A 12,087-nucleotide genomic window follows, 5' to 3' on the forward strand; every position below is an offset into this window, starting at 1 on the left:
CTGGTTTTATTAAAGGTACTTAAGGCTACAGCATCCAATCAACAAAGTGACATAACTGCTGCCCTGGACCAGTAAGACGAATGTCTAGGGAAGCATCCTTGGGATGATCATTGGCCAAAAGAGGTGGAGGAAGGGGCTGTGGGAAACCCTCTAGGACACTGCTAGAAAACGGTGTCTGCTACTGAGTGAGAGGATTGTCCAGCAGCAGATGGAAAATCCTTGTTGTCTTATTTTCTTAGCTTGCTAACTTTCAAACTTTGGAATTACTTCTTATATATCACTGCAAATGTAACAAGGGGTGTAGAACTGAATGATCTTAGCCCAAACATCAGTTTGAACAGTCACATTTTTCTCTGTTGATGCTATTTTCTTATGAACTGGGAAGGTCTAAATATTGTCACCAGCAATAACTGTTAAAACGAAAGAAGGAATGAAGACATTTCTCCAGACTTTCATTGTCACATTTATCTTTTAAATTATTGATTAAAATGGTGATCCCAAGCCCTGCAAAGGAGAAGTTTTTGATATCTGGATCGGAACAGCTGACGGATCATACCGCTACCACCAGTGTCTTTTCCACTGAAAGATCAACTTTCTAAGACTAGCGGAAATGGTGCCCTTCATGGTTCTTCTGTCTTCACCCTATCTAACATGAGTCTTAGCTCCAGGACCAAGTTTTTGCTGTATGTTCCCTTCCCCGTTAACCACAGGTTTTAGAACTCTAATCTCCTGATGGGAAACCAGAGGAAAACCTTGTTCTGGTTCTGTCAGCCCAAACATCATATGAACCATGGTCACCATGGTAAAAATACTTCCATTGCCAACTTCTGGAGCCAGCCCTTCATCTCAGAGTTGAACATGAGGATTTAATATGAATATATGGCACACAGTGCAAAGGAAAAAAAGATTGTATGCTCTCAGCCAGAAGTGAATGAAAGGAGACTCCCAGACTGAGCAGGCTTTGTTGCCTGCATGTAGTGCTGCTGGGAGAAGATAGCATTTGGTCCCAGACTGGCCATCTCTGTGAACATCAGGAATTAAATAGAGGTACCTTTGCTTCTAAGTGAGTTTTCTGAGTAGAGGAAGGAAGGTTTATAAGTTGCAAGGGCAGACCGGAAACAAAAGATTTTGAGGTACAATATGCTGCACTTGTACTGTTAGGGTAAACCTGTCCATGGAAAGCCATGTCTGGCTTTGTTGCTGCTCCTGGGAACAGGGATCAGCCTATGCCTGTGCTGGAAGGAAGGACTGCAAATTGAGATGTCTGTTTTGGCTATAGCGGTGAAGCTGTTCTAGGAAGAACTGAATTTCTTTCAGACCTCTCACAATAGCACAGACTGAAAGACTCTACTTATGAAGGCCAAGCCCAGGCATGGTTGCCCCCTACACAAATGCAATAACCCACTGTTTTTATTTCTCCTGTAAGGAATTATGAGATCTCATAAGGACTCATGGCCTCTGAGAACCAGCCTACTGGTGTGTCCTACAAAACTTGAATGTGCATCTTGTCCTTTCCTTGGCCAAGCCATTGATCCGCACAAATGTTTGTCCTTCTTTGAGGCACAAAGTCTTGACCCAGCTTGCACTTGGAAATCCAGTGTCACCTTGACTGATGGTCACATCTGACCAAGTTGGTCCCCTGCCTTGTTCAAGGCTTGCCAAAGGCACTGGGTTCCATTGCACCTCCCTGGGTGCTGTGGGAAGCATGGGTGTATAATGAGCACCCCACAACTGCATGCAGCACAGTATAGAGATATCCTGGCTAGGCAGCTACTGGGCATAGACTTAGCTTCTAGGAGAGTGGAGAGGTGTGAGGGGGACAAGAATTTGTCATATCTTTGCTGCTTAGTGACATTTACAACAGACTAATAAGGAGTGTGGCTTCTTCTGTACAGATCGCTAATATCTGTGACCAAGAGACCTCTTGAACAGCTATGAAGAGCTCTGTGGTCTGAGTCAATGGACAAAGCCACCGTGGTCCTGGGAGTCGCAGTATTGACTTCAACCAGGATCATCTCAGAAACTCAACCTGTAAGGTAGCAAGTTTGGTCATGTCGCCACTGAGATTTGTGTGGAGGTGATACAGAGCTGGGAGTATGAAGTGTCACCTTCACTGTCATGGTAGACATTGCTTTGTGTTGCTGTAGGTGTGAAAATTGTAAATATTCTGGGAGGAGTGGTCTCCTGTAGCGCACACCGATTTCCCTGGTAAGATGGCAGGCTGTTGAAGATCTGCCCTAACTGTCTCATGGAGCTAATATGGGACTTGTAGCACAGGTACACTATGGTTTCTAATGTTTGTTATCTTGGAGGCACTGTTTCTTGGGACAGCAAGTAGGGATATGCTGTTTTTTCTTCTGGACATTTAGTAAAACTCTGTTGTATTTGCTCTGCAATATTTGCTGTAAATTTCTTGACTGTATGAAAACGCACGTCTGCGTTATGAAAGAATTTATGGGTATGTTATGGACATCAAAAAGAACAGACTGACCTGTTCTTATGTTGTCGCCCCATACCTGCTTCACCAAACTGACATGAATTCATTGTCTTGTTCACTGCTGTTAGGGCTTAATTGCTTTCATTCACTTAGAAAATATAGAGGGTGTGTGTCTCCTTTTGTCATTTTGTGTCCATGCCACTTTAATAAATAAATAGCTATAGAGTATCTGGTGTATGCATACATAAATTGTGGACAGCATGAGCAATCACTTATGTTATATTCATAATCCCTGAGGCAGAAGAGAAGATCAAGTCAAGTATAGATTTACCAAAGGGATAAGTCACACAAAATCTGATCCTTGGACATTCCTCCCCACTCTACACAAGACCTCCATTCATCACTGGAGTGCTTGTGACGTTCCCCCTCTGTGACCTGCTCAGAAGATTTTATGAAGTTGCACTTCTGCAGTTGCTGGCCTTCAGTTCTGTGAACTGAACTTCTAACCAGTGTCTTTAACATTTTCCTTTAAAAATCTTCTGAAATGGGAGGGGCTCAAGCTCAAAATATTACTTAAAGTTAACAAATAAACAAAGCAAGCCCACCCAAACCTAAAAGAGAATTTTTAGGTGAGAGATCCTTCTTCTCAGTGAGTATCTGGGTCCTCTGGTGTAAAGCAGAGCTAGAACTGGAGACTGAGCCCCCAGCAATTTGGTATTTTGTTTAGAACATTCACTGTGTCGGGACTGTCCTGATTTTTATGAATTACAAAGAGAAATAGAATGCTGCATCTGTTGCTGGTTATTTACTACAACGATGATTCAAGTCTTCTACTGTGGTCTGTGCTAAGGGCGTTGTACTCCACATTTACTGTGCTTGTGCCAACATCCGTGGTACATCCCATGCCTCTGGACCCATCCCGTCTGTATGAACCACTCACTGCCTGTCAATTCTCTACAGTCTACAGGTTTGGCTAATTTTGCTCACCAGTCTCTGCCAGCAATTATGTCACATCTTGTCTGTGTGTTCCACTGTCTGAACCTCATAAATAACTTCTTGTGACACCACTAGTACCTCCAAATCCTGTGACTCCCAAATGTTTTGCTTATTCACTTAGCTGATTTATGGCCCTATCACTAGTGTCCAGTCAGACTGCAAAAGGGAATGGGCTCTTGCTCTGTCTCACCCAGACAGATTGATGGAGAGACAAGATAAAGGGCAGACCTCCCATCCCGTCAGGCTATCTGGTTTATTTTGGTAGATTAAAAATATTGTCTGTAGACAAGGGGTTGCTCCTGCTCTGCATTCAAAGCTTTGTGGAAGCTTTGCCACTATCTCCAAAGGGGATGTCTCTGCAGCTGAAAAGCAGACAGACTTCTGCCTGGGATGAGAAATAGCCAAGTCTTGCTTACCCGAACAAGGCTAATGCATGACAATGATGTGTTTTGCAGAGTGAGAGTGTTGAGCTACTTCCAGTGTTAGCCCTGTTGTGCTGGTGATGTTGGTCAACAGCATTTCACCTAGGGAGGGGTAGATTGCCTTTTGGAAGTACTTGTCTGCCTCCATTGTATAAATAGCAATCTCGGTGATCATCTTAGTGTGGACACCTATGTTTCAAGCATCTGTGAGTGAAGATATGAATTCCACTATGACAATTTTTGGAAGGATTTTGCTGTCTTTCATTTCTTTCAGAAATTCTGTGATTTCTTTTTCTAGGATTGAAGTCAAAGCAAAACCATGGTTATCCATGTACCAAGGGAGTGGAAATTTTAAAAGTAAGCAGGGCAGGGTCTGAATGACTCTGTGCCAGCTGATGTGTTATTTTCTGGTCCTCATTTAACACAGAAGGCACTAGAAAATGTGATGTGGTTGGATTAATTACACTGAAGGAATGTTCTCTTGCATATCCTGGCACTGTTATTTTAACTGTGCAATCAATGTGTGGCATTAACATGCTTCTGTCTCACTCTCCAGAAGGCAAGAATTCACAGGAGTTTAAGGACTCACAGCAGCTTATCTTTAATCCAAGGGCATTTCTGAAATATTTAGGCCCTGTAAACTCAGCAGTTTATGTGTAGTGCACAGAGTACATTGAGAGGATGGTGCCTATTACTACCTATACAAATATTGTCAGTATTTGTTTTTTTTAAACTGGGTTTGAACATAGCCATCTCTCAATAGGTTATAATTATGTTAACATATGCACACAGTCACACTGGACTAAGAACAACTGTCTGACATGATGCATTTGGTAACATAAGAAAAGAATAAGTTTTTTGATGGCTTCAGCCCTGAGAATTTGGACCATATTAATTTTTCAGTGTAGATGCTCGTCAATATTGCCTAACGTGGAGGGAAGAAGTCGGGAGTAGCGAAGAATAAATGTGAGCATAACATAAAAAGGGCTTAGGGGAGTACTGTTGCAAGCTAATGACAAGTAATCATGTTTGTTGAAAGTTGTAAGCATTAGACATTTCAGCTCCAGGAGTGGTGACATGTTTAGGAAGATATGAGACTGCAAAAGGCAATAGGGGATTATAATGTTTGCTATTAATACAGTTCAGTACCTTGGAGGACAAATTAAGTCCATCAGAAGAGGGTGATAATGAGTTTCTGAAAATCTCTGCCATTTGCTGTGCAATGCCCTGGCCGCTGCAGGGCAGGGTGCCCTGGAATCATCTTATTTTCATTTCAGTTTTGTGGTTTTTCCCTCCCACAAGCTGTTTATTCCCTTAATGTGCAATTTTTAAAACATCTACCAATGGTTTACAGGAGTAACTATGTGATATGCCAGAATATCAACACACAAAAGCTGGAACACTGAAATGTAAACCTCCTGTTTTGGTAGATGGCAACAAAAGTCACCCACCCACGCCAGACCGGGGCGGTGATAGAGACTTGGCTGTCGTTCGCACAGTCCCATGTATCATTTCCCATTTCTGTTGTTTCACGTGCATTTCCACTGAAGTCAGTGAGACTCGCAGAATGGTTTTCCAAGTAATCAATTATTTATGAGATTTTTATAGCGTGCAGAGCCCTAAAATAAGATTTGTGTTAAGGACAACAGTGGAGCCAGTGATTTGTTGTGGAGAGATGTCTATGTTCCTATTTGCAACTGCTGATTAATGGAAAAACCAAGTTTATCCTTTTGGTTCAGAATTTGACCCAGAAGTACTGTGAATTACACTTTCTTTGGCCTATCTATGGGACATACAGCACAAATGATTTTTGTTAGCTTAGTTGTGTTTTACTGTTAGCTGAGACCAAGTATCACACAGATAATGCAACTCCAAGCTAAATGTATAACAGAGGTTGTTGGGGTCCTACCCAGAGTTTTCATTGCGTGTGGTGTGGCAATACCAGGTTGGATGGATGTCTCATATAGGGAACAGAATTAAGATCATAGGTGCGCTGACAAAATCCATCTGCCTTTTAAAACTGTGAAAAGTTGCATGTTCTTGTGTGACTCCGTGTTGACTGAAGGAGTGCAGACGGTAAATAGAGGCACAGCATTAATCCCACATGGGAATCTAATCTAATTGCTCTTTCAGAGCTTTGGTAACTCTATAGTTTCTGAGCATCTCTCATATGACAAGGAATCTGCCTTCACACTTTTCTTGCAAGATAGTGATGTGTTACATTACACGTCCAATTTATAAATACAGGGAAAGAGACACCTTTGGCAGAAGGTCACGAGTGATCTATAACAATAACTAGTTAACGCCAAGTTCACACTTCACCATTTCCTTCTAAAGTAAGTAGCTTATAGTCTGCTCTCAGGTCTGTTGCTAATTTAGACAAGCTAATTTAGATCAGGATGTGCTTCTGCTTCATGCCTCAGTTTAGACATCCATCTCTGTGGCTTTCTTCTCAGCAACTGCTCTTGCCATCCATCAGAACTCACCGCGTGAGTGCCATGTGGTGTAATATTTGCCTGAAACACGAGAGGAGGTCTTTGGAGGAAAGCCAGATGACATGGAAATGGAAGAGGTGACAGAGGGATGCTGTTAGATGTGTACATTTTCCATTTAGCCCTGCTAGCCATTTTCGTACCTGGTTTGTGTTGGTTCAAAACTGTGTCATGATGGGTTTTGGAAAGACATGTCATGATGTGTTGATTGGCAGGCCTTTCTCAACTTGTCTGCTAGGATGTGGCAAGTGAGGAAGGACAAACTGCATCACAAAAGTGAGCAATATTAAGGTCTGTCATTTCCCTTGTGAACTGTAAATAATGAAATGATTTGTCTCTTTCACAGGAGACCCTCTAGTCTGTTTGTGCTGACCATAGGCAGCTGAGCAAAGCATCATGACAAGCCGTCAGGCAGGTGAGAGAACAGACACAGTGATGAAAACTGTCTGGGGTACCCCTGGGAATAAATCCAACTTGCTTTTCTTGTTTGGCAGTTAGGTATCTGGCTCTCATCTCCACAAGGAGAGACACCAGTAACAGGTTCACTGGGTTCTGCTGACCTTTCTTTCTCGTGCCAGATTTTGAAGGTTTTTTTTTGGAACAATAACTGACGTAAAGCATTCTCTATCCAAATCATCACTAGACCCATAAGACGATGTGACCCTGGATTGTGATCTTGATCGCAGATTTTCCCACTTGGGCCCTAGCTTTGCAGTAAGTCAGCACAAAATCACAGAACGTAATGCTCCAGCCTTTGGATGCACTTACAGCCTGTAGTAGTAGAATGGATGGGTCCTTTGTAGTCCAAGCTGAGCAGGAACAGTTACTGTTCTGCAGAGAGGTGATGCAGATTGAGAGATTATTTCTAACGGAAAAACACGTTATCTTAATTGAATGTACTTTTCCTTGCATTTCTAGTAAAATCCTTGAAGAAATCTTCTGTCCCAGGAGTCGTTATCACCCAGTTTGTGGATGATATTCCAGAAGGATGCAGTACACCTGACTTTGAGCGGAAACCTGTCTCTCTGACACTGCAGGAAGGTGAGATTCTTGAAAAACAATCAAAGCCACAGGCCTGGAGGCTTGACTCCATGTCTCACTGACATGAAACAATTATCGTAATTAAATCAAGCTACTTTCTAAGGAGATTTGACTAGCCCATAACAAGTGTGTGGCCAAAGTCTTTGTTGTACTGATGAAAATTCCATCAGTACTGATAGAGGTCTCCCAAGTTTTCACTCGTGTATGCAAGATCAAAATCTGGCTCCTAATGGATACAACAAATCCTGTGAATTCTGCAGGAAGCTCTCAAAGTAAGTATTTTGCAGCAAAAGATTAAGCACATGGAAAAAGTTGTTTTTTCCTGTTTGAACTAACTTGTATCATGAGCGTTCAGCACTAAAGTTAACTTTTTAAAAGTAAGATATACTGACTGCAGATGCTATTTAGGCTGTACTTCTTCAAGAAGCAATATGGATCTTGCATAGAGTACAGAGGAGGCAGCTGATGAGCGGAGACCTCAAATCAATGGGAAGCCTTCCAGTAATCTCTCTGCACTTGCAGGGTCTTTTTTTTTTTTTTTGGAGTGGGATAGCCTGAGGAGATCGTGTAGCTCCTCTTCCCTCACAAGACTGACCCGTTTCTAGCACCCTGGATTTCAGTGTTGTCACGCCCATCTGTTGATTTTCCTGAGCCATTGAGATTTTCGGAAGGAGCACAGTGGCCTCTAGTGGTGCATCCCTCCTCGTCCCCCACCACCTTCCTTCCACCTGCGAGTCTCAGGCACAAACCAACGTGGTGGTCAGTCACCCTGTCTAAATCTTCCAAGGTATTTCATTTCCAGTAGGTTCCTCGCAGTTCATATACAAAATGTTAGGGCATTCAGGTTGGTCACTGCGTAAACTGAATTCAGTGTCTATGCAGGTGCATGATGAGTGTCTTCAATTATATCATCATCGCCCCATTGCATTCAGTGCGTGGATTAGCTGATACTCCTAGCTGTGGAGTTGTGTCCTGTGACAGATGGCAAGCATGGGAAGTTGCAGCCAGAATGGCTAAAATTTGATAAAGGAATAATCAATTGGAAATAGACTTTAGTAATAGATAGTACTGTAATCTCAGAAAAAGTTGGAAGATGCTTTTTGATAAGAATCTATTGGCAGGAGCTTGCTGCATCTAATAAGTTTTTTGGTGGTGACTGCAGAAGGGTGTGGGAAATTTTGCAAGACTTTCTGGGGAGAAATTTTAACAGTGTTGGTCACCAGAAGACCAAAACAATTGCAAAAGACAGATAGTAATCATTTCTGCCCTGACCTACATCCATGGATAACTCATCTCTATTTCTATTCCCCTGTAACACTCCCACTTACCTACACGAGTCACTTCTCTGATGTGTTGTTTCATAATGTTGCCTATGTCTTTGAAGCCTTTTGGAAGAAAAAGAAAAGATTTGTACTAGGCAGTGGTAAAGCTGTTTGAGATTTCTGTGGGCAGCTGCAGCATACTCAGGTTCTTAGGGGAGCAGAGATGGAGAGAGCTCACAGGTAAACCCCATCCTCTTCTCCCTTCCTTGCCTCTTCAAATAGCAGAGCCTGGTGTGTTTGGAGTGCAAGGTGGTGCCAGGCTAGCAGACCAGGAGGATGCCGCAGAAGGATGACATGTAGGAGTACATGGGGAAACACCCTACCCTGCATGAGTCCTCCCAGTTGTGGTACGGTGTTGTCTGTTAAGAACGTGTTTCCTTAAGTGTGCAGAGGGGGTATCTTCTTGTTTGCACTTCCTAATGAATCCAGATTTATGCAAATGAAAAAGAGACCAGGAGCTGCAGCTATTCTCAGATGAACTTTACTGATGTCTAGAGACAGGAGACTCCAGCACAGTGAGTCCTGTGTTATTAACATCCTGCCCAGCATGGGCGCCACAAAGGAAATACTCTGAAAGAATGGAGAAGCGATGTGACCCTGTAGGGGAGTATGTGTGTGATGAGAATGGGTTTGGGCATTTTGTGTTGCCAGAAGCAAGTCTAGGCTGAACTTGCTATAGCGCCATTGATTTCAGAGACGGCCAAGGGATGTTAGCAGTCACGTCTGGCAGGCTAACACCACATTGTATGGGCCTTTTATGATTGAATACAGGCAAACCCTGACATTAGTGACGTGGGGAAAGGTAGCCCAGCCTGGACTTGAGCTAATAACTGCCTGCTCTTTGGCCCTGCCCAGATATTGAGGGAGTTCAAAATCAGACCAAGATACCAAAAAATTGCTCTCTTGGGTACGTAATTTCTCTATCTGCATGGCTGTGCGATAAAAACACAGGCAAAGACCACATGTGACAGTGGTGAATTTTAGTTTTCAAGTAATCTCTTTGAAAGTCAGTGAGTTACAGTGGAGATTATGACAAATGTCTTGCAGGAATTTGGGCATTTAATGCAACTTAAACTGGTAATCTAGGCATCTTTTACAGAGAAAACAGAAAGATACAATTATTTTCAAAGAATGTTTCTGCCTAAAACAGAAACAGAGGTGGCTCACTCTGGGGATAACTCTATTGATAAGGAGCCTGGCATGAGAGTCCTCATGTTCAAGCCTGTCTTAAATAACTAATTTCTTGCCTCTTTTCAAAGGTAAAAATGCCATTTTCCGAGCTGTGGTCAAAGGTGTCCCAACCCCTCATGTGAAATGGACCCGTATGCAAAGAGAAATGGATGAACCTGCCAGATACGAAACTTCCTTCAATAACGTTACAAATGAATACATTCTGCAGGTAAAGATCAAATATTTCAGACAGGACTTGTGGAACAGGGAGAGCAATGGAAAGGAAGAACCTGCAGTGGGCTGATCTAGAAGACACCAGATCTGAGATAACACAAAGATAAGCAAACAAAGCTTTTTAGAGTCATTCTGGGAACAGAAGAAAGATCTGAGATGTCATTGAGTAGCTGTTTTATTAGAAGCTGAAGGTGTGTGAACTGACTACAGCACATCGCTGTGAGCTCTTACTATGTTCTTCTTTTTAAGATAAACAATCTCACTACAGATGACAGTGATTTATATCATTGCTTTGCTGTGAATGAATACGGGGAAGCTTCATGCTCTGCTGGCCTCCGGATCATACAAGGTAGGATTGACAGGTTGTGTGCTCCAAAGGTCCTGTGGCTTGGCTGTCCTCTGGGGGTGGGTGCCCAGAGTGTTATCTGAGTATCCCTGGTGTGAAGGTCTATTTTTCCACTCACTGAGGACTGGAGGTCTCCTGTGACTCCCCCCACTTTGATGGTTCCATGACAGTATGAGCTTCAAGGCAAGGGAGAAGAAAGTGGTATTGTGGTCACTGCACTGGACCATAATCAGAAGCTCTGGATTTAGTGTTGAATTGGCTCAATCCTTTCTTCATGATGTTGGACAAATCAGTCTGTTGGGAGGGATCCATCTCACTTCAGTTCAGATGTCTGTGGTGTCCACCTGACCTAGTCCCCTGGTTCCATTTATAGTCAGTGGAGAGAAATGGGTACTTTGTGGGTGAAATATAACTGACTTATTCTTGGAATCTACTTGAGCAGGAGGTGGACTATGTTGGAAGCATCCATTTCACCTGTGTGCCTGTGAAGTGAGTTTAGAAGGCACCTATCTGCGTTTGGCTGGATAATCCTTGCACCTTGGCTCCCTATCTCTAAAACAAGATGTTAATATTTCCTACCATTGCTTAAGCCGTAAGCTTCACAGGGCAGAAATGGTCTCCTCCACTGTGTAGATTATCCAGTAAGCGCAGAGTTGATTGCAACAGAAATATTGCATTTATAGATGGAGATTACTAGGAGTCAGTGTCAGATGACAATGAAATCCAAACTAGGATTTCCTCTTGCATTGGTAACAGATACAGAGGTTTTGTAGTTCATTGGTTTACTCATGTTAGTCTGAGTGTTACCTTGTTCATCTTATGGCTTGTTTTTCCTCTGTTTTTTCTTATAAACTATCAGTTCGCTTTAAAAGGAAAGCAAAGTATGTTCCTGTTTATCCTGCTGATGGTAAGTTAGATATCTATTTTTTGGGTGGGGGTGGGGGCGGGGGGCATAGTTAATTCTCTTCTGTATTACTGCATTATTACTGCCCCAAACTTGTAAAGAATCAAGTAAGAGAAGGGTTAGTGAATCTCTGATGTTCTGTCATCTCTGCTTGCTATTTACCTTTCGGTAAAGTGACGATCTTAGACGTGGCCTTGAGCTGTTCTAATTAATGATTCTGGGCTCATTAGTGCTAGAAAAGAATTTTGTGATGTCAAATACGGCTGGATCAAACATGTTAACATGGCTGGAAAATAGTAGGTTTCTAGAGTGTCCTCTCTAGGAAGAGAGGAAAGCCCCCTGGGAAGCGATGACCTTTAATGGCACTCAAAGGATATGAGCATGGCAGAGAAAACTGGCTCTAAGTTTCATGACAGTTTTTTTTGTAAAGTGTGAAAACATCACCAGAGGTAAACAGTGTAGCAGAATGGCCTGTTGTCAGTGGCTATTTTGCATTATCTTCTTTTTGGGGATCTATTTTACAGTGTTGGATATCTGAATGTTTGTTGTTTCCCACCCCTTCCCCCCCCCCACCCCCTCTCTTTTATAGAGTTCAGGAAGAAGCTTCAGGAGTTCAGGAAGCTGCTGAGGAAGCGGTAAGGCTCTGTAATGTAGGCCATTGCTACACTTCCTAGATGTTTCTTGATGACAGGGGACAGCTTCATAGATTTTCAAGGCAACACT

General features: G+C 42.7%; 1 protein-coding gene across 1 annotated transcript in view; it reads left to right on the forward strand.

Moving 5' to 3' along the window:
- The first annotated feature begins 1,959 nt into the window (after positions 1–1,959).
- Positions 1,960–12,087, forward strand: part of IGFN1 (immunoglobulin like and fibronectin type III domain containing 1) — a 33,551-nt gene continuing 23,423 nt past the window's right edge. The window contains exons 1-7 of the mRNA XM_075722570.1: positions 1,960–2,036; positions 7,034–7,086; positions 7,266–7,388; positions 9,970–10,109; positions 10,364–10,463; positions 11,320–11,367; positions 11,954–11,999. Of these exons, the coding sequence (XP_075578685.1) occupies positions 1,960–2,036; positions 7,034–7,086; positions 7,266–7,388; positions 9,970–10,109; positions 10,364–10,463; positions 11,320–11,367; positions 11,954–11,999 (587 nt within the window). The remainder of the gene's footprint in view (positions 2,037–7,033; positions 7,087–7,265; positions 7,389–9,969; positions 10,110–10,363; positions 10,464–11,319; positions 11,368–11,953; positions 12,000–12,087) is intronic.

The sequence above is a fragment of the Pelecanus crispus genome, chromosome 17 (assembly GCF_030463565.1).
Source record: "Pelecanus crispus isolate bPelCri1 chromosome 17, bPelCri1.pri, whole genome shotgun sequence".
Classification (NCBI taxonomy): domain Eukaryota; kingdom Metazoa; phylum Chordata; class Aves; order Pelecaniformes; family Pelecanidae; genus Pelecanus; species Pelecanus crispus.